Source organism: Chionomys nivalis, chromosome 7 (genome assembly GCF_950005125.1).
Source record: "Chionomys nivalis chromosome 7, mChiNiv1.1, whole genome shotgun sequence".
NCBI classification, from domain to species: domain Eukaryota; kingdom Metazoa; phylum Chordata; class Mammalia; order Rodentia; family Cricetidae; genus Chionomys; species Chionomys nivalis.
The window spans coordinates 55,925,844-55,951,187 of record NC_080092.1 but is presented as its reverse complement, the minus strand read 5'-3'; the positions used below and the strand labels follow the sequence as shown (position 1 = coordinate 55,951,187).

General features: G+C 43.7%; 1 protein-coding gene across 4 annotated transcripts in view; it reads right to left on the bottom strand.

Annotated features, from left to right (window-relative positions):
- Smg6 (SMG6 nonsense mediated mRNA decay factor) overlaps positions 1-25,344 on the bottom strand; it is a 231,748-nt gene that overhangs the window by 25,976 nt on the left and 180,428 nt on the right. For all 4 annotated transcript variants that reach the window (XM_057774024.1, XM_057774026.1, XM_057774027.1 and 1 more), the window contains exon 14: positions 1,797-1,973. In XM_057774024.1, the coding sequence (XP_057630007.1) occupies positions 1,797-1,973 (177 nt within the window). The remainder of the gene's footprint in view (positions 1-1,796; positions 1,974-25,344) is intronic.

Genomic DNA, 25,344 nt, shown 5'->3' with positions numbered 1-25,344 from the left:
CCAGGAGACTCGTGGGAAAAGGAAGAAGTGGGCAGCCTGGTGTGGGTCATGAACCTTTGCTTGGTCAATAAACCTCAGAAGGAGAGTACTGTGGCACAACTAGATCTGGCACTAGAGGTGGCCTGTTCCTTCTAGGGTGCCTCTTTGCCTAGCGAGGCTTGTGCTGCCAGTTCTACTGTTTAGAGACATCTTTTCCAGTCATGCTGGAGAGCTGGTTTTACTCATCCTCCACTGCCTACTTTAGCCTTCCAGTGTGGGTGAGATAAAGGAAAGAGGTACGGGTATCATTGCCCTGTGTTTCCCACACTGCCCAGTGCTGCAGGAGCACTGTTCTGCCTGCTAAGGTTTGGATACCCCAATGGCTCTGACAACTCCACTCTCTCTTCCCATGCTGACAGCTCATTCTTTCCTGTATTCCCTGCCCAGGTTTCATCTGGAGAGTCTAGAATTGTGGGTTTAGCTATAGCCCTGGAACCACCTCTGCCCTGGAAGCTGAGCCCTGTGTCATCAGGCACGGGTGGAGTTCTCCAGCTATCCTAATGAAGTCAGGCCAAGACTGCTTCTCTGAAGACTCTGTTCCAAAGGTGGCCACTCTATCACTGCCTGAGATCCTAAAAGACAGCTTCCAGCTGACATCTGGCTTCCTTGGCCTGTTGCTGATTTCATCCCTGTACCCCGCCCTGCTCCACCGGGCGCTTGAGACTGCTGCAGGCCAAATGACTGTGTTGGCCTATGGGTGACCTGGCCTCTGGCTAGAATTGCTTCCGTCTCTTCCCTATATCCCATGTATCTTTCTACCTAAGGCCCCTGTCTTTAATACTATGGGGTAAAAAAGAAGAAAAGAGCCAACCTTCAGGCAAAAGTGAGATGTGTATATGTACCCAGACAGTTACCCACACCCAGACAAACAGCAAGGAGGCTGACAGTGATGCTAAATGCACACATGCTTCATTTCCACCACACAGTCACATTTATTCAGAACCCACAGACCGCAGGAAAGCTGGCAGCAATGTTCATTTAAGTTGACACCCAAACTGGGCACATATAGATGACCATCAAAGATCATCCACAGAAAGACATATATCATACTAGGGCAACTGCCAAGGAGGCCTGCAGGGGTTGGTATATAGGTAAGCATAGCATAGTATGTCCATACACACAGACACACACACAGACTCACACAGACAGACTCACACAGACAGACAGACAGACAGACAGACACACACACACACACACACACACACACTAGTCTGGAGTGAAGCAAGGGCTACAGGAAAAACCAAGGGCAAACAAACAAGAGGAGAATTCCTTAATCACATCAGGATGTGCAGGAGGGAGGGAGTAAGGGAGGGAGAGCAAGCCGGGGGAGGGGTGATTTTCCACATGGGGCCAGCAATGTCAGCTCTTCCTGTATGTGAGCCCTGGGCCCATGAGCCGGAGGCTGGAGTTCAGGCCTGTGCAGTGCTGAGCTCCACACATCTATAAACTTGATCCTCAGCCTGAACCCTAACACCCCTTTCTCTCTACTGCCTCCTAAGCCTCCAGAGCTAAACATTATTAAACTCTTTCCTCCAATGCAACATTAAAAAGAAGCATCTGGAACTCGTAGATAGAGGCATTGGGGTAGACTGGCAGGAAGGGGCACCAACAGAGTGCACTCTTGAGAATGGCTGTCATGTCAACAGACACTGAACTAAGAGGTTATAAATAACCCCAAGGAGAAGCTCCAGCCTGGCATCGGGGCCTGGGGGAAGGGAGCCTTCCCTATGCCATAGTGGGCTCTTCCCGCGTAGTACCTCATCTTCCAGTTGTTTTCCCTCTTGGCTTCCCATTTCCTTTCCCATGGTGTCTGGGACGGGTGCCACTGACACATATTTTCCACCCTTGAATGCCAGCAGAGGCTCTTCTTGTCCACAAAGGGCTTCCAGAAAATACTTCAGCACTGTGACCCTTTTGCAGTCAGCTGCAATAACCTACAGGGCGAGAGGGAGAGAAGAAAAACAGCATTTTCTGAGAGGGAGGATGAAGATGAAAGACAATGTTAGCTGCAGGGCACACGAGAATTGTGTCAAAGTTACTGGGGAGGGAGGTAGTATGAGCAACAAGAGTGTGCGTGTGTATGGAAGCAGGCAAGGACCAAGGTCTTCCGAAGGAAGGAAGTCACCAGGGCCTTGCTTAGGTCATCCCTGGGGCAGCAGACAACCTCAAGACCAATGCCAGGTGCCCCCAGGGCTTGTGCTTTTCTTTTACTAAAGACATTATGAAAAAAAACAAAAACCAGAAAGCAATTTCTTTCAAGTTTGGAACAGTAGTAACAGGATGGGGAAAGGACTGCCGCAGGCTGGCTGCCACAGACATGGCTTTCTAGTACCCTTGGTGTCCTCTCTCCTGACTCCCTGCAGGACAACTTGCAGCTCAAAGATAAGTTTTCTTGGCTGTTTCATCTTAGCCAAGTGATTCTAAACTCACTTGGATGGAAGCTGCCTCACCTAAGAACTGGGCAGAGCAGGTGAGTTCACCAAAGTTCTGCCCTCCAGGGTGCAGATGAGCGGCTCCCACGTTGCTCCAGCTGCACACGTGACAGTGCTGTCAGAGAAGCTATAGTTGATTTAGCTGAGATTGCCTTATTATCCTGAACAACTGTCAGATTTGTAAAGGTCCCAGATGAAGAAGTGTCCACAGTCACCTAGACTGGGATCCTCCCCACAAGGCTGTTCTATATTGATATTGGTGGCCCCTTTCTCTTACTCTCTGGCTTCTGAGGCCCTGTTCTTGTCTACTGACTACTAGATGTTCATCAAGGAAGAGGGACTGGCTTGATGTGCATCTAAGTAGCAGAGGGCCATGTCTACACCATAATGGTCAGATACAACACAGAGGACAGCCCTTTCACCATCAGTGATTCCAAGACACACTAAACGACCGAGACCCATTTTAAAACTTTATTTTACGTGCTTGGGTATTTTGCCTGCATGTATGTTTGTGCAACAAATAGATGCCTGGTGCACAAGGAACCCAGAAGGCAGTGTCAGATCCCCTGCAACTGGAGTTACAAATGGTTATGAGCTCCATGTGGGTGCTGGGAATGAAACCCAGGTTCTGTGGAAGGACAGACAGTGCTCTTATCTGATGAGTCAAATCTCCAGTCCCACCCACCCCAATACCTATTTTAAACTTCATTTCTGAATATGAACGGACAGGTGAAAGACTGTTGTGGAGGGGCTGGAGAGATGGCTCAGCGGTTAAGAGCACTGACTGCTCTTCCAGAGGTTCTGAGTTCAATTCCCAGGAACCACATGGTGGCTCACAGCCATCTATAATGAGATCTGGTGCCCTCTTCTGGCACGCAAGCATACATGGAAGGAATGTTGTATACATAATAAATAAATCTAAAAAAAAAAAAAAAAAAAAAAAAAAGACTGTTGTGGAGCCTGGACTGTCTTGGCTCATCACTTCACTGTTGTACACACCAGCTCCTCCATTCAGAAGGCAAGCCCTCTAGTGTCAAAGATTACATTTTGACCTGGTCTACAAGAGCTAGTTCCAGGACAGGTTCCAAAGCTACAGAGAAATCCTGCCTCAAAAAAACAAAAAACAAAACAAAACAAGAAAAGATGACATTTTGTACTTCTCATGTTTCCCTGGGAGGGTGCTGAGAATAAAGAGGCACACAACAGAATACTGGGAAAAGACTTGTAGGCACAGAGAAACTCACTGGAGACTATAGGAACAGATGATACAGGATGACCCGTATCTTCTAAGGCAGGGTGAACGAGTCAACACTATGGCATGTGGCTGGTGCACGCACACCACTTATCTGTGCCACAACTTCATTCTCTGCCATCTTCTTCCCTGCCCAGAGGCCACTCACCTTTGGCTATTGTCACCATAGGGTAGAATATTAGGCTAAATATCTGACCACATTCATTTAAGAGGCTTCCCTGAAGAGGCTTAGAACCTCTTGAGCTTAAGAGGCCTGACTTGGGATACCTCCCTGAAGGTCCTGCCTTGGGCCAGGGCAGGTAACCATGGTTCCATCGTGTGTATTTAAACGTGTGATGAGGAAGGCTACAAATACAGAAGCAGGGTCTAGAAGGCATTAAAGAACAGAGCTGAAATGAGTAATAGCCTGGCAGGCAGCACGCACAGTGGCCTGCCTGCATCCCCAGTCTCTCACTTGCAGAGGAAACTTCTGCATTTCCACAAGACTGCCAGTTTCCTCTCTGTGGTCTAATTTTAACCACCTTGTCGTTACAGTGTGTGTCAGCCACCTGACCCCATTATGACCTCTGACCTTATGCCCCAGCTACTGCTTGCACTATGTAGAATTATGTAATGGATCCAGGACTTTCCTTTCTGGCATGAGACTGCTGCCACTGAATGGAATGGAGGAAGTAAAGGAGTGAGGAGAGGAGAGAGGAGTCTGCAATGGTCCTTGGCTCACCTGGATGGTCAAAGGGCTATATGAGCCCCAGTTCAATCTGTAGCAGAAACCTGCTCAGGAGAAGACAATGTCTTATGGGTGTATGCTCAAGCAAGTGGAAAGAAACACCTTTGTCATTAAGGCAGGCCCTGGGTGGGTACATGGCTCAGGAAGCAGTGTGATTCCTGGCCAAGAGGGAGAAAGGCCACATGTGTGGACGTGGGACTCCTGGAGATGGGGATTTCCAGGGCACAGCAGGAGCCTGGGGTGCAGACATCCTGAGCCTGCCTGCAGCACATCCTTAGAGGTTCAGTGGTTCAGTGGGAACTATCATGAAGAAAGACAAGTGAAAAGGAACACCCACCCTGCTCCAGCTTTCATTTCTATGCCTTTTAGAATGAACCTAGTTTCCCTGGGAGTTTTGTCTGCTATGGTCATTCATCCTTGCTATTAAGGGCCATGACACTACCATGACTGCTCAAAGAGCTCTGCTCCAATGGGGCATCTTAAGTTGGATGAAGCAGTCCAAAATGGATTCTACCTGTTTATGGTAGAGACAATTCAACCATGTTTTGAAAGAGTTTTTTTTTTTTTTTTTCTTCATTGTAATCTAACCAGCAGGGAGAACAAATAAAAGTTGGACACAGTATTCTTAGGTTTCTAAAGTACAGTGTAACAGTGAGAAATGTACTCAAGTTATTTAGTAAACTGGGAAGAAGACAAGCAGAATGTGTAGGGCTTGCCCAAAGATTCAGGGAAACCTATTTCTAGCCTGCTGGGCTGGTTTGAGAGTATTCTGCTGTAGAGTGGGAGGAATAAGTCTGGTAGAGAGAAAAACATAGTACTCTTTTTTTTGTTTTTTTTTTGTTTTTTTTTGTTTTTTGAGACAGGGTTTCTCTGTGGCTTTTGGAGCCTGTCCCGGAACTAGCTCTTGTAGACCAGGCTGGCCTTGAACTCACAGAGATCCGCCTGCCTTTGCCTCCCGAGTGCTGGGATTAAAGGCGTGCGCCACCACAGCCCGGCCAACATAGTACTCTTGACCCTGGAGTTCTACAGGAGACTCTTGGGAATTTTTTCCACACAAAGTGACTCTAGTAGTTGAGTCAGAAAGGGACAAAACAAACAAACAAAAAAGTTTAGTATGTTAAGGGATACATCAAGATGGAGAAAGCCTTTCAAACCACTTGCTTTAAAAAGCAAACTCCAAGATGATCTCTGCTCGGCAATGAAGTTTCTCGCAGGAGAGGGGTTAAAGGTTAAAGGGGTTATAGGTTCTCTGCTTGGAGAGGAGAGAGTACCATTGAAATCGATGATGTAATTCCCAAAGTAACTCCTCCATGAGCATATATTTCCATTTTCTGTCAATGAAAAGCAGAGAATGTAAATGGTATGTCCACTGCTCTTTGCTTTGGGGACTCTACATTTTTCCGAGGAGAAAGCTGGAAGGACAGACTTCCTCTGGGCTGTGATGACAGGGCTGGCCAGGAGTGGGGAGAGGGCTGCTGGACGGAGAATGCCCTGGGAGCCTTCTCAGTATACCTTTCTGGGAGCGCTTCTAGAGGAAGACTTACTCCAGAATTAATGGACAAAATGTCTCACATGAATCATTCCTGCTTTCAACAGAAAACTGGGGTTAGGTCAGGGAAGACCTGATGGGGAAAAAAAGCACCCTAAGAAAGCCCCTTTCTATCTCCTTGAAGGTTGTCTAAAGCGGCTCCCTATCAGGAGCAGGAACCTAAACCATAAGCTTCAGGGTTCCAGCTATCTATCACCCCATCAAGTCCACACACAGAGAACCCAGCAGAAAGGAAAACTGAAAGCTTGATGTGGAGAGGTGATATCACTGTCTGTTCTGTCCCAGGCTCAGTTCCTTAGAGAGAGATAATGTGAGCAGGTAATGAGGTGGGGGCAGGGGCTAAGAGGCAGGTCTGCAAAAAGCAGAAGAAATCTTTCGACTGACAAAGGAGAATGTTGGTCTACCATCTAGGGTATTTTACACGGGAAGGTGGACAAGTAAGAATGGTGAAAACTGAGTAGAGGTCCACACAGAAACAGAAAAGAGACTGATGCTACTTTATGGAAGGTGGGAGACAGCAAGAGAGAAAGGGGACCAAGCACTAGGCATCGCATATTGATGTAAGCTGAGTTCCAAAATGCAACACCTCACAGCAGCCTTGGGGAAGGGAGAAAACCTGGACTAAGCAGGAAATAGGAGGAAGGGTTGGAATGCTGACATGCCTCTGGAGCAAACTCCTGAAGGAGAGCTCAGAGCCCACAACAGCTAGTTATTTTACAGCATTTCTTTCACTAAACTTTTGGTTTAGGGGTATCAGAACATCAGAACTTACACTACAAGCCAGTTCTTTTTTCTTTTCTTTTCTTTCTTTTCTTTCTTTCTGTCTTTCCTTCCTTCCTTCCTTCCTTCCTTCCTTCCTTCCTTCCTTCCTTCCTTCCTTCCTTCCTTCCTTCCTTCCTTCCTTTTTTCCTGGTCTTAAAAGTTCAGCTTGTCACTGCTCCTCTGGTTAAAAAAAAAAAAAACACACAAAAAAACCAAAACAACAACAAAAAAAACCACATGGGTTTTTCCCCTGCAAACTTAAGTTTACAGGTTGTTTTCTTGTTTCTCTAAATGGAGTCAATTATTCTCACATTTGTTGAAACCTTCAATCAAGCTTTATAGCTTGTTAATTTTACAAAATGTCCTTAGAGCAAATAAGATGCAGACAGGAGAAGTGAAGTCTTGCTGAGATTATTAAGAAACCTTAAAATAGACTCCAAATCTACCACTAATGCTGGTAAAATACAGGCTGCTTGGCTGGATTCTGAAGTCAATTAGCAATGGGTTAATTATCATCTTTAATAAGCCAAGCCTACAGAATTGGCTATAAGAAACTGAACTCACACTAATGTGTTTTCATAGATCAGGAACTTTTAGCTATGTGGGACTCACCCTCACTAGAGACTGAGGGTGGGAAGCACACTTCTGTAGCAGCCAAGGGTGGATCAGCTTGAGGAATCTGCCAATGAAAATTCAGATACAAGAAATAAAGAATCCCACACAGGGAATCCTCTGGAGCTAGAAGGACAGAGGAAATGGTTTATTCACATTCCTAGGGGGAGGGGCTTCCTGGCAGGGAGCAGACTCTTAGAGGCAGGAGGGAAACTGGCCACAGGATGCACATTCACTCTGAAGACAGAGGCAATAGCTTAGGACCAGGAGATACACACTCATAGTCTGAGTCAGAAGAAGCAGGTATAAATGCAGAGAGGGTCAGGGGTCAGAGGAGTAAGAGAGTAAGAAGCTGTACTTGGGCTGGGTGACCAAGATGAGATGTAGAAAAGCAGGAGTCCTGTATACCAGATATATCTCTGATGACTTGGGCATACAGTGTCCAAAAGGCCAACCGAAACAGCCTCTTTTTCCTGATCCCATTTCTAGCAATATGCCAAGCACAGGCCACTTCTTGATTACCTCTGATCCCAGTGTCTATATCTAGTCTTCCCTAGACCCTATGGTTGACCTGTATAGGCGAAGGAGGGTCAAAAGGTCACAAGACAAAGTGCTAACAGGACTGATCAACCCACAGCAGCCACAACATTCATGACCTGGGTCCCATCCCCATTTCTTCAGAGAAGACAAAGTGAACTATCAAAGAGAAGCAATCAGTTGGCACAGATGCCCGTTCTCCACACCCATACGTACCACATGTACACACACAGGCATGACAGCAGCAAGTCTCCTAAAGACTGACTGACAAGAAGTGGCAAACAGGGCTGGAGAGATGGCTCAGAACTTAAGAGCACTGGCTGTTCTTCTAGAGGTCCTGAGTTCAATTCCCAGCATCCACATGGTGGCTCACAATCATCTATAATGAGATCTGGTGCCCTCTCCTGGTGTGCAGGCAGAATATTGTATACACAGTAAATAAATAAATTAAAAAAAAAAAAGAAGTGGTAAATGGTTCGGTGGAGGGCTGGAGAGGTGGCTCAGTGGTTAAGAGCACTAGCTGTTCTTACAGAGGTCCTGAGTTCAATTCCCAGTAACTACATGGCGACTCACAACCATCTATAATGAGATCTGGCGTGTACATGCAGGAAGAAGTCTATACATAATAAATAAGCCTTTAAAAAAAAAGGAAAAAAAATAGGTGGGAGGATTGGGTAGTAGTAAGGTTACTGAAAATTCAAAAGGTGTGGGAGCTTGACCACTGGGAAAGAGGTACTAACTGCTGCTACTTCCTAGCTGTGCCTCTAAAGACAAGTTAATTTCTCAGAGCCTCTATTTGCTCAAGCTGTTTCTGAGATGTAGAAGATACAATGATTATCAAATAGTTAACAAGGTGCCTGGCCTTAATAAATGAGTGGTTGAAGCCGGGTGGTGGTGGTGCATGCCTTTAATCCTAGCACTTGGGAGGCAGGCAGATCTCTGTGAGTTCGAAGCCAGCCTGGTCTACAAGAGCTAGTTCCAGGACAGGTTTTTAAAAACAAACAAAAAACTACAGCGAAACCCTGTCTTGAAAAACCAAAAAAAGAGTGGTTGTTATTTTCTTCGTCTCTGCTATATTCTGTTCACAGGTACCTAGCACCATTGAGAGGTTTAGAAGCTGGACTCAGGTAAGGAGGATACAGAGCTGGAGGACAGACCAGAATGCTTACCTGGCTATTGACACTGCTGTTAAATCTTAACTCACAACTAAGGTGCTAGACTCAGGCTTCTGAGCAGGTCGGCTGGTGGAAAGAAGGCCTGGCCTCTCTCTAGCAGTTCTTTTTCTCTTCCTGTTCTTCAAAGACCTGGACCTAACAACAGGCATAAATGCATTCTATAGGACTTTGGAGAGGATCTAAGGACCAGGACAAGCAGGTCACTAGTAATACAAACTATCAGAAATAAAATCCCACTTTAAGTCAAAATTCTGACCCCTTACAGTGGTGTCATGGGTGGTAGATTTGCCTTAAATAAGGATCAGTAGGATCTTTGCCCCAGGTAGCCTGATAGAAAAGTAATGATGAGAAAACACCCTCTATTGAATTTTTAACCCACCTGAATTTCCTGATCTTTTCAGCTAGGTGCCTGAACTTCCCAGAGCAGAATATGGCTTGCTTTTCATGAACTTTTCCCAGGGAAAGAAACTATTCTCTCATAGCTCTGAGCTCCGCTTCTAGTAAGGTGCACTCTCATCAGCTAGGGCACCGCAGATGGCAGGCTATAGGCAGCAGTAGCTTGGGCTGAAGTCCAATCCTGCTTCCCCTACAGAGTGCTCTAGAGAAACCACCCACATTGGCAGGGGTTGGGGCGGAAACTGGCACTGCCAACACAAGCCTTTCAGGTCTAACTGGCTTTAGCTGGTCTGAAACATGGACTGCAGGCAGGCTCTGGGCCCTCACTTACTGAACCAGCAGGGGAGGCTGCAAGCTCAGGCCCTGGGGAAGAAAGTATTCATCTGTCTTAATTTATTGCCACACTGACAGTGAGTTCTGGGCTAGAATCAGGATCTAGTCCAATGGATCTCAACCTGTGGGTCATGATCCCTTTGGGGAGGTGGGGGGTGTCAAATGACCCTTTCACAGGGTTGCCTAAGACTATATGCATATCAGACCTTTACATTACAATTCATAACAGTAGCAAAATTACAGTTAAGAAATAGCAACAAGCCGGGCGGTGGTGGCGCACGCCTTTAATCCCAGCACTCGGGAGGCAGAGGCAGGCGGATCTCTGTGAGTTCGAGGCCAGCCTGGTCTACAAGAGCTAGTTCCAGGACAGGCTCCAAAACCACAGAGAAACCCTGTCTCGAAAAACCAAAAATAAATAAATAAATAAATAAATAAATAAATAAATAAATAAATAAATAAAAGAAATAGCAACAAAAATAATTTTATGGTTGGGGGTCACTGTAGCATGAGGAACTATACTGAGAGGTCACAGCATTAGGAAGGTTGAGAACCACTGATTTAGCTGCTCTGAGCCACATTCCTACTTGCCTTCCAGATAGCTAGTAGCCCTTTAGGTTTGTGTTCAGGCTCCTTCACCAAACCTGTTCTTAGTTTTAGTTATTCTGTGTGGGGAGATAATGTCCTTTTTGAGTCATCTGTAGCATTTGACAACACAGACAACACTCAATCAGCAAGTATTTATTAAGTACCTACTGTATGTAAAAGCATCATGGCTTGGGATCTGGGATTCAACAGAAACTACAAGGTCCCTGTTTCAGTGGGGTAGGGGTCACACACATACTAGGTAAAACAAGAGATTCAATACCTACAGCACTCAGATAAACAGAATTCTTAGTCTTCTTTCCCCAAAGGAGGATATATGTCTTACAGATACAGAGGCCTAATACACTGCTGCTTTATGTCTTTCAGGCTGATGGTTTGTGAAAAGTCAGGACAGAGACCTTCCCTAGGTCCAGCCTTACTACAGAACAATTTCTAACCTCTTAGTGCTTCCCTAGTCTGTGCAATCATGACTTCCACATAGGTCACCACTACTGTACTCTATTACTTCCTAACCCTTGACTCCAGGCTCCAGGCAATGACCCCTTCCCCTACTGCCATTTGCTCCCTCTGTGACTTGGCAAATTTTACAAATGATTCTCCAGGCTATAATGACTTTGCCTATGCAATCACTTCATCCCTCCATTTTCTTTTAAGCTTGATAAAACTTCCTTCCTTCCTCTCCTCCCTTTGAGACAGACTCTATCTCAAATATAATTTGCTCTCATACACATGATCCTCCTGGCTCAGTCTCTGAAGCACCTGCTTGATTTTAAAGCCTTTCTTTGCAAGAAGCCAATTGGCCTTTATCTATCTTGCCCTGCTACACCCATAAATCTAAGTAAGGACTTATATCACAAGCCAGGAGTTATGCTAGACATCCTGAGTACCTAAAGCAGAACAAAACCAACAACAATCCTTGATTTCACATGACTTTCAGTCTAGTAAGGAGCCCAACAACAACTAATAAAATGTTTTGGCCCTTTTGTTACCTACAGGCCAATGCTTGCTTCTTTTTTCTGGTCCTATTTACAGTTCAGTTCTTTTTCTTTTATCTTTTCTTCTTTTTCTTCTTTTCTTTCTTTTTCCCCAGACAGGGTCTTTCTAACTAGCCCTGGTTGTCCTGGAACTCACTCAAACTCATAGAGATCATCAGATTGCCTCTGCCTCCCAAATGTTAGGATTAAAGGTATACACACATGCCCAGTTCAAAATAATTTTTATTATCTAAACAGACAAGTTTTTAAAAATTCTATGCCATGGTGGTGGCACACCTTTAATCCCAGCACTCAGGAGGCAGAGGCAGAGACATCTCTGTGAGTTCCAAGACAGCCAGGTCTGTGTACAGAGAGACTCTGAATCAACAAAACAATTTATATGCCTATTAATAAAAAATTCTGTGGGCAGTGGTGGTGCACACCTTTAATCCCAGCATTTGGGAGTCATATTTCTGTGAATTCAAGGCCAGCTTGGTCTATAGAATGAGTTCCAGGACAGCCAGAGCTAAACAGAGAAATGTCATTCTACAAACAAAACAAAACGAACAACAACAACAACAACAACATAAATCTGTTAGCTTTGCAGGCCTGACCATGCAGTATGAGGTCTGCTACCACTAGAGATATATACGAGGGCTTACTTTATAAACAGCATGGCAGTACATACTTGAAAAACCAGCACTGAGGAGGCAGAAGAAGGAGGATCAATAGCTTAAGGATAGTATTAGTGAGAGCCTGTCTCCTACCAAAAAAAGGGGGCTCATTTTCTAGAAGATCAACCCATTTCTGGAAATGTCTATTTTTTGTAATCCCAAATCTGCCTCCAATACATCTAAATTTTTTTCTCTGGGGTTCCATTATAAATGCTAACTTCCACCAGACTGGCCTCAAATAAAAAATTATTTAAGATCTGTTGTATTATACTTTCTCTAGGCTAAACAATCCCATTCCGTATCTACTTCTCACTTTAGCTGTCTCTTCAACACCCTGCTATTTCACTAAGACTAATATCCCAAATTCTTTCACTAAAATTAACTTAAAGCAAATGCCTACTTGAAAAAGTTAATTCTTTGACAAAATAAGTTGTCCTTTTATCGTGTGTATGTTAGATAATATCTAGTGAAAAGTGATCTCTACTTGTTGCTTATTTTATCAACAATATAAATGTAGCACAGGGCATGGTGGTACAAGCTTATAAATCCCAGCACTTGGGAGGTAGAGGGAAGAGGATCAGGAGTTTAAGGCCATGGTGAATTTGAGGCCAGCGTGAGATACCCGAGACTTTTATTTCCACTCTCATCCCACAAAGTCCTTAAGCCAATGGTTCTCAACCTTCCTAATGTTGTGACCCATTGATGTAGTTCCTCATGTTGTGATGATCCCCAACTATAAAAAAATTTCATGGGCTGGAGAGATGGCTCAGTGGTTAAGAGCACTGCCTGCTCTTCCAAAGGTCCTGAGTTCAATTCCCAGCAACCACATGGTGGCTCACAACCATCTGTAATGAGGTCTGGTGCCCTCTTCTGGCCTGCAGACATACACACAGACAGAATATTGTATACATAATAAATAAATATTTAAAAAAAAATTTCATTCCTACTTCATAACTATAATTTTTCTACTGTTTTGAATTGTAAATATCTGATATGTAACCACAGTGTGGTCACGTCCCACAGGTTGAGAACCACTGCTAAGGCAACCTGAGAATAAAAAGAGACTACAGAGTCTGTTCCAGTGCATGTGTGGAGACATACACAAGGCAGGCAGATCAAGAGATAATTACATATCTTGATCTTTTATCTACAGTAGTCTAGAAGGTACAATATAAGCCAAAAGATTATAAATATATATTTTATTCACAAAACTTAAATCAGTATTTTTATATCCTTAATAATGTTAAGTAATTATGCCTATTTATTAATTAACTGTAAAATAAATTGGTCTGACAATAGAAGATTGCTGTGTTATAGAGTATTTGAGTGTTTACTGATATTTTTTTAAGGTGTCAAGTAAACTGCTTAAAATTCCAGGTGATGGTTTATAAAGTTGGTAACTGTAACAATAAAGAATGAAGAGAATGTTTAAAAAAAAAAGAAAGAAAACAGATCTGTGGGCTGGAGAAATGGCTCCATGGTTAAGAGCATTTGCTGTTCTTTTTTTTTTTTTTTAAAGATTTATTTATTTATTATGTATACAACATTCTTTCCATGTATGCTTGCATGCCAGAAGAGGGCACCAGATCTCATTATAGATGGCTGTGAGCCACCATTTGGTTGCTGGGAATTGAACTCAGGACCTCTGGAAGAGCAGTCAGTGCTCTTAACCTCTGAGCCATCTCTCCAGCCCCGCATTTGCTGTTCTTACAGAGGACCTGGGTTCAGTTCCTAGCACTCTGATGTTGACTCACAACTGTCTGGAACTCCAGTTCGAGGGGGTCCAATTCTGATCAATTTCTCCAGGCACACAAGTGGTATACATAAATCTATGCAAGTAAAACACTCATAGACACACAAAATAAATCTTAAAAAAAAAAATAAAGTCGGTAAGCACCATATATGCCCTGGCCGCAGAGAGCATAGTACAAGGCCTTCCTTTCTTGTTCTTTTTTTTTTTTTTTTTTTTTTGGTTTTCGAGACAGGGTTTCTCTGTAGCTACGGAGCCTGTCCTGGAACTAGCTCTTGTAGACCAGGCTGGCCTCGAACTCACTGAGATCCGCCTGTCTCTGCCTCCCGAGTGCTGGGATTAAAGGCGTGCGCCACCACCTCCCGGCTCCTTTCTTGTTCTTATCTGGATACCTAATCTTTATCTGTTTGCTTTAAAAAAAAAAAAAAAAAAAAAAACCATTTATTTATAGCCAGAACCTGGAAACAACCTAAATGCCCCTCGATCGAAGAATGGATAAGAAAAATGTGGTACATTTACACAATGGAGTACTATACAGCAGAAAAAAATAACGACAGCTTGAATTTTGCAGGAAAATGGATAGAGCTAGAAAACATCAAATTGAGTGAGGTAACCCAGACATAGAAAGACAATTATCACATGTACTCACTCATAGGTAGTTTTTATTTTTATTTATTTATTTATTATAAAATATTCTGTCTGTGTGTATGCCTGAAGGCCAGAAGAGGGCGCCAGACCTCTTTACAGATGGTTATGAGCCACCATGTGGTTGCTGGGAATTGAACTCAGGACCTTTGGAAGAGCAGGCAATGCTCTTAACCACTGAGCCATCTCTCCAGCCCCTCATAGGTAGTTTTTAAACATAAAGCAAAGAAAGCCAGCCTACAAACCACAATCCCAGAGAACTTAGACAACAATGCAACACTAAGAGAGACTTACATAGATCTAATCTCCATGGGAAGTAGAAAAAGACAAGATCCCCTGAGTTAATTGGGAGCATGGGGACCTTGGGGGAGGATTGAAGAGGGGAGGGGAGAGGGAGGGAGGGGAGCAGAGAAAAATGTAGAGCTCAATAAATATCAAAAAAACATTTATTTATGGAGTGTGTGTGCATGTGTAATGGTGCACATAAGTGGAGGTCAGAGGTGAACTTGCAGGATTCAGTTCTCTCCTTCAATCATGTGGGTTCCAGAGATTCAACTCAGGTCGTTGGCTTTGGTGACTGCTGCCTTTCCTTGAGGAGCCATCTCCCTGGCCCTGTTTTGTTTTTGAGACAAGGTCATGCTATGAAACACAGGCTTCAAATCCAGTGCAGGATTACAGGTGTATACCAACACACCCAACTTTAGTTCCTTCAACAGACTAAATGACATTGCTTTTGTTCTTTAAAAAGTTGTTTTTAAGCTTTTTAAAAGCAGCTCATAATAACTCACAGAGTTCTGTCTACTTCTGAGGGCTGAGATGAAAGATGTGCACCACCACATTTGGTTCCGCCCCCCCCCTTTTTTTTTGTTTTTTCGAGACAGGGTTTCTCTGTGATTTTGGAGCCTGTCCTGGAACTAGCACTTGTAGATCAGGCTGGTCTCGAACTCAGAGAGATCCGCCTGTCTCTGCCTCCCTCTGAGTGCTGGGATTAAAGGCGTGCGCCACCACCGCCCGGCAGGTTTCCCCTTTTCTTTATTATTTTGACTTTAGGACAGTGTTTTAACAAGTTAACCAAGATGGCCTTGAACCTGCTATCTAGTTCAAGGCCCTGAACTTCCAGTTCTCTAGCCTCAGCTTGCTGTGCTACAGCTACAGGCACGGCACGTGTGGCTTACTGTCATCATGTTACTTCTACTGTAGCTAGTCGAGTATTTAGATGGAAATATATCATCTGAAAGACACTTACTCCCTCTCAAGTTCTCACCATCCATAAACTTGGCCAGTGTGTTGATACTTTTCAGTATTTTTCTCCCATTATGATGCCCTGATTTTTTCTGCTAAGATTCTTGAAGGTAGGTATGTGTATATATATATATATATATGAAGTAAAATCCACTTGTATCTAACACCCTGTGGGTGCTTTGGTAATGTGAATGACTGATCATGGCAGGCAGGTGGCAGGCAGCCTTAGGATAATTTCAGAAAGCATCAAGGAGAGGGTGCCAGCCACATTGTATAAATACAGACACTCTGAAGTTGTAAAAAAACAGACCCCTAGGCTGACTCAGAGATGCTTCTCTACTAGGGTGCTGCTCTGCTTGTGGAGGAGATGCAGACTTGCTGAGTGATAGATACCTTCTGCCAAACAGCCTACATAGTTTCTTTCTCTCTCTCTCTCTCTCTCTCTCTCTCTCTCTCTCTCTCTCTCTCTCTCTCTCTCTCTCTCTCCCTCTCTCTCTTTCCTTTTTTTTGGTTTTTCCAAGACAGGGTTTCTCTGTGGCTTTGGAGCCTGTCCTGGAACTAGCTCTGTAGACCAGGTTGGTCTCGAACTCACAGAAATTCACCTGCCTCTGCCTCCCGAGTGCTGGGATTAAAGGCGTGCACCACCACCGCCCAGCTCATAGTTTCTAATGTGAAATGAGCCCTCAAGAAGCAGAACTCTCTAGGCAGGTATTATTACCTTGTCTTTAACTGGAGGCACAATGCACTGAGACAAAAGGTGAGATTTAATGTTCTCCAGAGCACTTATGACATGCTTTTTAAATTTTTTTCCCCCTTTTCTCTTTTGGTACTGGGATTGGGATTGAATTCATGGCCACACATATGCCAAGCATATGCTCTGCTCCTATGCTAGAATTCTAGTGTTCACTGTCATGATTTGAAAAACAACCAACCAAAGCCGGGCAGTGGTCGCGCACGCCTTTAATCCCAGCACTTGGGAGGCAGACGCAGGCGGATCTCTGTGAGCTCGAGACCAACCTGGTCTACAAGAGCTAGTTCCAGGACAGGCTCCAAAACCACAGAGAAACCCTGTCTCAAAAAACAAAACAAAACAAAAAAAAAAAAAAAAAAAAAAAAGAAAGAAAACAACCAACCAACTGAACCCCATTATCATCAGGAGAAACCCCATAACATATTTAAAAATATGGATAGAGAACTTCCCTGAGATTACGGCTAGGTAATAAGCCATTTAAACTGGGTTAAATGGGTGAGCATTAAGTTAATCCTGATTCTAATGTGACCTATCATATCTTGCAATTAGAAACAAAACACAAAGTCTATCATAGTTCAAGAAAAGGCATAAACAAAGTAGCGGAGTGTGGTGGCCCATGTGCTTAAGAGGCTGAGGCAGGTGGATCTCTGTGAGTTTGGGGCGAGAGAAATCTATATGGCAAGTTACAGGCCAGCCAAAACTACAAAGTAAGACCCTATCTTTTTGTTGTTTTTTTTTCAAGACAGGTTTCCAGTACTCAGGAAGCAGAAGCAGGCAAATGTCTGTAAGTTGGAGGTCTACAGAGTGAGTTACAGGACATCTAGAGCTAAACAAAAAACCCGACCTCAAACCCAGCCCGCAGTAAGCACTTGTAACTGCTGAGCCATCTCAAACTCCAGAATATATGCATTATTTATTTTATTTTGCCTGTATGTACACTGACAATGTAGACTAGACCAGACTGGTCTTGAACTCACCAAAGATCTGCCTGATTATGCCTCGTAAGTACTGGAAGAGGTGTGTGTAACACCATACCCAATTCATTTTATTTTTACTCATGTATGTGTAAATGAGTGAAGGTGTACTCTAATGGCAGATATCCTGGAGCTGGAGTTACATGGAATTGTAAGTCACCTTATATGGGTACTGGGAATTGAACTTGGGTCCTCTAGAAGAGCAATACCCACTCTTGACCACTTAGTCATCTCTCCACCTCCCCTTAAGAATTACTTACGAAGGCTGGAGAGGTTCAGAGCATTGCCTGCTCTTCCAAAGGTCCTGAGTTCAATTCCCAGCAACCACATGGTGGCTCACAACCATCTGTAATGAGGTCTGGTGCCCTCTTCTGGCCTGCAGGCATACAGACAGAATATTGTATGCATAATAAATAAATATTAAAAAAAAAAGAATTACTTACAAGCCAGGCAGTGGTAGCACATGCCTTTAATGCCAGCACTCAGGAGGCAGAGGCACAGGGTCTTTGTGAGTTCCAGGACAGCCAGGGTTACACAGAGAAACCCTGTCTTAAAATACATGACAGAATAAGAAGTACTTTAAAACATTATTCATTTTTATCTTGTGTGTAAGTGCATGCTTGTGCATATAGAGTTTAAAGTTGATATTTCTTTTATTGTGCTTTTTCCTTCCTTTCCCCTCCCCCCCCTTTTTTTTGAAACGCAGAGTCTCTTGTTGACCACAGAGCTCAGTGACTGACTAGACTAGCTAGTTAATGACTTCTGGGGACCAACCTATCTCTGTCCTACCCCCCAGCACTAGGGTTATACATACACATCATTTGGCTTTTACATGGATGCTGAAGATCCAAATGCAGGTCTTCATGCTTGTGAGGCAGGCACTTTACAAACTCAAGCACCTTCACATTTTTTTTTTTTTATTTTTAATTTTTTTTAGACACAGTTTCTCTGTGTAACAGCCCTAGCTGTCCTGGAACTAGCTCTTGTAGAGAGCTGGCCTCAAACTCACAGAGATCCACCTGCCTCTGCCTCCTGAGTGCAGGGCCTAAAGGTGTATGCCACCACCGCCCGGATGTTGAGATTATTTTTGTATGTGTCTGTGCATGTGTGTGTAGGTGCACATTTGTGCACATGTGTATGGAGGCCAGAGGATGATACTGGTTGTCTTCCTCAATTGCTCTTCATGGTATTGTTGCTGCTGTTGTTGTTGTTGTTGGTGGTGGTGGTGGTGGTGTGTGTGTGTATGCCCATGTGGAAGTCAAAGGATGACTTTGGGGACCTTGTTCTTTCCCCCCTTTGAGATGGGATCTTTCACTGAGCCTAGAGCTAGGTTGCCCCAGCAATCCTTCTCTGTTCCCTATAGCTCTGGCTTTTTATGTGTGTCCTGGGATTCAAATCAAGTCCTTGTATTTGTGAAGCAAGTGCTCTTATCCACTATACCATCTCCCTATCCTCTCTCTACCTTAATTTTTGAAACAGAGTCTTTAACTGAATACAGAATACACAGACTAGGATAGACTGGTTGAGAAGTTGTTTTAAAGGCTAAAAGGTTAGTGAGGCATAGTGGTTTATTCTTGGAATCCCAGATCTTGGAAGGCTTGAGGCAGGATGATTACTATGGATCTGAGGCCCATCAGGACTACATAGTGAGACCTTGTCTCAAAACAAAACCAACAACAAAATAATTAAATAAACAGATGTTGGAAGATTATGTGGAAATAGTCAAAATGTTAATTCATCCTTCAAAATACAACTCTTTTCTAGCTAAGGTGGATGTATATAATCTTACATTATTTTCTTCTTTTTGTGGTACAGGAATGGAACCTAGACTTCAATTGTGCTAGGCAAATACTTTGCCACAGAGATACATGTTTACATTACTATTTTTCATTTATTATTTCTGTGTATGATGTGCGTGCATGTGTGTTTATGCATGTGCCACAATGTACATACGGAGGTCAGAGGACAAAGGAATCAATTCTTTCCTTCTCAGGTGGGATCTGGGGATTGAACTCGGTCATCAGGATTTTGTAATAAAGGTTTTATGGCTGGGCTTTTGTGCTGGCCTATACCTTATTGTTTTTGCTTTGGTTTTTTTTTTTTTAGATAGTCTCACTATGCTGCCCAGGCTGGCCTACAGCTTTCTGTGTTGGTCTCCTGAGTAGTTGGGATTATAGGCATGTACCACTGAATTCAGTTCATAATTTGCATTTTCTTTCTTTTTGAAAATGATTTTTTTTTTGGCCTGGCAGTGGTGGTGCACGCCTTTAATCCCAGCACTTGGGAGGCAGAGGCAGGCGGATCTCTGTGAGTTCGAGGCCAGCCTGGTCTACAAGAGCTAGTTCCAGGACAGGCTCCAAAAGCTACAAAGAAACCCTGTCTCGAAAAAGCAAACCTCCACTCCCCAAAAAAAGAAAATGATTTTTTAAAATTTTGTTTTGCTTGTATGTATGTCTGTGTGAGGGTGTTGGATCCCCCAGAACTGGATTACAGGTAGTTGTAAGCTGCCATGTGGGTGCTAGAAATTGAGCTTGGGTCCTCTGGAAGAGCAGCCAGTGCTATATCTCCAGTTTCCCATACTTTGCATTTTTTATGGCACTTTTACAATCCTGAAAATCCTTAGCACCCTATGAAACAATTACTACACTATATCCAGACAACAGATATAAGGAAACTAAAATTCAGATAAATTAAATGACATGCTCAACAAAGATAAGATCTGAAAGCAGACATACTAAACTAACTTTGTAATCCAAGGCTCCTGTAACCTCATACAGCTGTCTTCTTGGGTGAGTGCTACTGGGCTTCCTAAGAGGCACAACAACAAAATCCTGGGTGCTCCACTCACCTTTAACAGCTATGGCTAACACTCTGTGAACAGCTAATATGTGCCAGGCAGTGAGCCAAAATATTTGCAAACTAATTCACTTAATCTCCACAATAACTTTATAAAGTAGGTACTTCATTACTTCAGTGACCCAAATGAAGACATGAAGGCACAGAGAAGTGAAGTCCCTTCCTCAAGGCTATACAGCTAGTAATGAATATGATTCTGGTCTTAATTCACTATTCTAACATCCCACAGCTTTCAAGGGTCCAGAGCATTTGTATATGAAGTAGAGCTCTCACAATTTCCACAAGGGAAAAGATCTGATTCAGTATGGAAATTCGTAAGAATGGAAAGGGACAGTCTATTGCTGCTGACTTTTTCTCCCCATGGCCCTTTCCTCTATTGAAACAAGATCTAGTTATGCAGGCCTCAAATGGTCTTGGACTCAAGATCCTTCTGCCTTAGGCTTCTAAATGCTGAGACTATAGGTGTATACAACTATCTCTAGCCATTGTTGCAGGTTCTCAAACTCACAGAGATCCGCCTGTCTCTGCCTCCTGAGTGCTGGGATTAAAGGTGTACACCACCACCACCCGGCTGTGTTTCATTTCGTTTGTTTGTTTTGTTTTTTGAGACAGGGTTTCTTTGTAGCTTTAGAGCCTGTCATGGAACTAGTTCTTGTACACCTGGCTGTCCTCGAACTCACAGAGATCTGCCTGTCTCTGCCTCCTGAGTGCTGGGATTAAATGTCTGCGCCACCTCCCAGCCCTTCCTTCTTTTTCATGTGGTGTGCTTATGTATATGTATATTTACATGTGTGTAGATATATGTGTGTATGCTAGTATGCATACACGAGGAGGCCTAAGGTTGACTTCAGGAGTCCTTTGGTCACTCTCTGACTTATTTATTGAGTCCAGGTCTGTCAATTAACCCCAAGAGTTCACTGATACAGCTAGTCTGGTTAGTCAGCTTGCCCCCATAACTCCCTGGTATCTGCCTTTTGAGCACTACGTCTACCTGGTATTCACATGGGTTCTGGGGAGCCACCTCCAGTCCTCACACTAAGCAGCAAGTACTTAAACCTCTAAGCCATCTCTCCTGGAGTGGGACAATTATCTATATTCTGTCAATTATATTTTAAATAAACACTGATTGACCAGTAGCCAGGCAGGGAGTATAGTCAGGACAACCAGACAGGAAGTAGAGGCGGGTCAATCAGAACAGGAGAATTCTGGGAAGGAGGAAGCCCATTCCTCTGCAGTCACAGAAGAAGCAAGATGTGACTATGCCGCTGAAAAAGGTACTGAGCCATGTGGCTAACACAGATAAGAATACTGGACTAAAGTAAGTTATAAGAGTTAATAAGAAGCCTGAGCTAATGGGCCAATCAGTTTATGATTAATGTAGACCTCTGTGTGATTTTTCTGGGACTTAAACGTCTGGGGAACCAGGTAGACAGAAACCCTAACAACACTCTCTAGCTCCTTAAGCAGATTTCTTTTCTTTTCTTTTTTTTTTTGGTTTTTTGAGACAGGGTTTCTCTGTGGCTTTGGAGCCTGTCCTGGAACTAGCTCTTGTAGACCAGGCTGGTCTCGAACTCACAGAGATCCGCCTGCCTCTGCCTCCTGAGTGCTGGGACTAAAGGCGTGCGCCACCATCGCACCATGTTATTTCTTTTCTTCCTTTTTTTCCCTCCCCTCCTCCCACTCCAGGTGGGGCTTCTCTAAGTAGCTTACAGCCTTGGCTGTCCTGGAACTTGTCCTGTAGACAGGGTTGGTCTTGAACTCACAAGAGATCCACCTGCCTCTGCCCTCCTCAAGTGCTGGGATTAAAAGCAGGTACCACTACCACTTGGTTCATTTTCTTTCTTTCTTTCTTTAAAATAATTTAATTATTTTTATTTTATGTGCATTCGTGTTTTGCCTGCATGCATGTCTGTGTGAGGGTGTCAGGTTCCCTAGCACTGAAGTTACAGATAGTTGTAAACTGCCATAGGGGTGCTGGGAATGGAATCTAGGTTCTCTGCAAGAGCAGTCAGTGCTCTTAACTGTTGAGCCATCTTTCCAACTCCCCATGTTACTTCTTATAGTCAGAACATTTAAAATTTATTATTGAGCACTCCCATACTACTTTACTTCTTTCTACTCCTTCACTCATAGTATGTGGATTTCAAAAAGAAAGAAATTCAACCAACCAACCCAAACCCCAATGCTTCAGCTTCCTTCCACCCGAGGCTTTGTGCCCTCTGGACATCAACTTCCATTCCTTCCAGTCCCTAGCCTCTGATAACCATAATCACTATTGTACTTTTTGCTTCCAGGAGTTCTATCTTTTGTTGTTGTTTGTTTTGATGATGCCAAGGGGTGAATCTATAGCCTTGTGCCTGCTAGGCAAGTGTCATTGAGCCATATCCCTCAAGCGTTTCTGTTGTTTTACATTCCACATATAATTGAGAATCTATGGGACCTTTCTGTGCCTGACATATTCATGTACAATGCTCTCGCATAAACTCCACCTATGTTACAATACATGAAAGATTTTTTTTCTTATTAAAGGCTGAATGTTATTCTGCTGTGTATGTACATCACACACACACACACACGCTCTTCCTTTTGTGTGGTATATGTACAGGTATGCTCACCTGGGTGATTCTGGGTATCCTCTATTGTGCTCTACCTAACACTACATTTTCATTTTCCATCCACTGATGAACACTTGAGCTGATTCTAACTTGGCATCTGTGAATAATGCTGCAGTGAATACGGAGAGGAGGCATCTTTTGGGTAAATATACTAGAATGGGATTGCTAAATGGCTTTCCATTCTTTTTTTTTTTTAAAAGATTTATTTATTTATACAGTATCCTGCCTGTAGGCCAGATGAGAGCACCATGTGGTTGCTGGGAATTGAACTCAAGACCTCTGGAAGAGCAGTCAGTTCCTTTAACGGCTGAGCCATCTCTCCAGCCCATGGCTTTCCATTCTTCAAAGTCCCTATGATTCTGGACCTTACAGAGGAGGAAAGGAAAGACAATTTGCTACTGAGTTTGATGTTGGAACTCAGCTATTAGGGGTGAAATGCCAAGAACTGGGTTTGGCCCTCAGGAATAATTAAAAGCTCACAATTTGAACTGATAACAAGAGGCTGGAGCCAGGCGGTGGTGGCGCACATCTTTAAGCCCAGCACTTGGGAGGAAGAGGCAGGAGGATCTTTGTGGGTTTGAGGTCAACCTGGTCTACAAAAGTTAGTTCCAGGAGAGACTCCAAAGCTACAGAGAGGGCTGGAGAGATGGCTCAGTGGTTAAGAGCATTGCCTCCTCTTCCAAAGGTCCTAAGTTCAATTCCCGGCAACCATATGGTGGCTCACAACCATCTGTAATTAGGTCTGCTGTCCTTTTCTGGCTTGCAGACATACACACAGACAGAATATTGTATAGATAATAAATAAATAAATATTTTTTTTAAAAAAAGCTACAGAGAAACCTTGTCTTGAAAAAAAAAATCAACAGCAAAACCAAACCAAAAAACAAGAGGCTGGAGATGATGATTCTGGTGGAGAAAGGAGGTTCATGTTCTTCTCATATCACAAGCCACACAAGAAGATGTGGAAGATTTGAAGCTAACGTTAGCATAAAGTTCTTCTCTGGCTAGAGCAGAGGAGGAAAAGGTGGACCGGTGTATATAGCTCCAGAATGGAAAATTTCAGTTGGTGTCTGTTGGCTTTCTGTGACGCTTGGAAAGACTTATCCTGATGTTTTAGTCACCTGTTTAGTGTTCTGGAGACTTTTGTCAGTGGTCTCACTGAGCTTGCTCCAGGAGGCAGAAGGGAGCTGCTAGCTCATGCATTAAGCACTTGGGTGAGCTGTTTCTTTCCCATGGCTGCCTCCAACATCCCACAACTCCCTCTGGGCCACAAGGAGCTCATAAGCCAAAGGAGACCCACAGAACACTGGGTAGGCTTTTAGGCTAACTTCTCATCAGCTCTGATGTCAGGAGGGATCCTTAAGAAGAGCAGAGATAAGCTGGGCGTGGTGGCACACACCTTTAATCACAGTCCTTGGGAGGTGGAGGAAGGCTACTCTCTGAGTTCTAAGGCCAGCCTGGTCAACAGACTGAGTTTCAGGATAGCCAGGGCTATACAGAGAAACTGTTTTGAAACACCCCCCCCCCAAAAAAAAGAGCGGATGCAAAGAGGCAAGGCAGGGGGCTGGAGAGATGGCTCAGTGGTTAAGAGCACTGACTGCTCTTCCAAAGGTCCTGAGTTCAATTCCCAGCACCCACATGGTGGCTCACAACCATTTGTAATGAGATTTGGTGCCCTCTTCTGGCCTGCAAGCAGATATGCAGGCAAAACACTGTATACATAATAAATAAATCTTAAAAAAAAAAAAAAGAGGCAAGGCAATCTTTGGCAACCAGTTCACACCTCTGTGTGTACCAGTAACACCTCAGAGAGGAGGCAGGCTTACTTTCCAGGACAATCATCATATAGCTTAGAAGCCCCTGGGTATCGAGTGTGAAGCTAGTCCACTGTGGAGGTTGAGGGTAGTGTTTAAGAGCAGTCATTCAGCATTGTATTTAACCTGTCTGCACTTTTCATTGGTCAGAGTTTCTTGAGGGCTGTAATATCCCATTTTACTGAGAAAGCTGGGATGTAGGTGAGGTAGTGAGCGCATTGGCTAAGTACTGTGCTATTTGATAAGCACAGTAATCTTGTGAGATCAAAAGAGGAAACTGAATGGCAGAGAAAACCAGTGATGAAGCTGGATTCAAACTCAAGAGTTGTCTTACTCCAAAGTCTGTATTCAGTCCTACTACCTACTATGTGGCTTCTCAGGCAGGAAACAGTGTTCCAGCAAAGAGCAACAGGGGGCACTCATGGAGGAAAAGAACTACTTCAAGTCATTACTTAAAGGCTAAAACACTTTCCCTAGCTCAGTGATAGCCCCAAAGCACCCAGGACAAAAAGAAGAGTTATGAACAATTTGGATTTTGATGAACACAAACCAAATGGGTACTTAGCTAAGTTACACGCAAGAATAGAAAGTATATAAAGATTAAAAACTTCTCAGGGTACCCGACTTAGAAG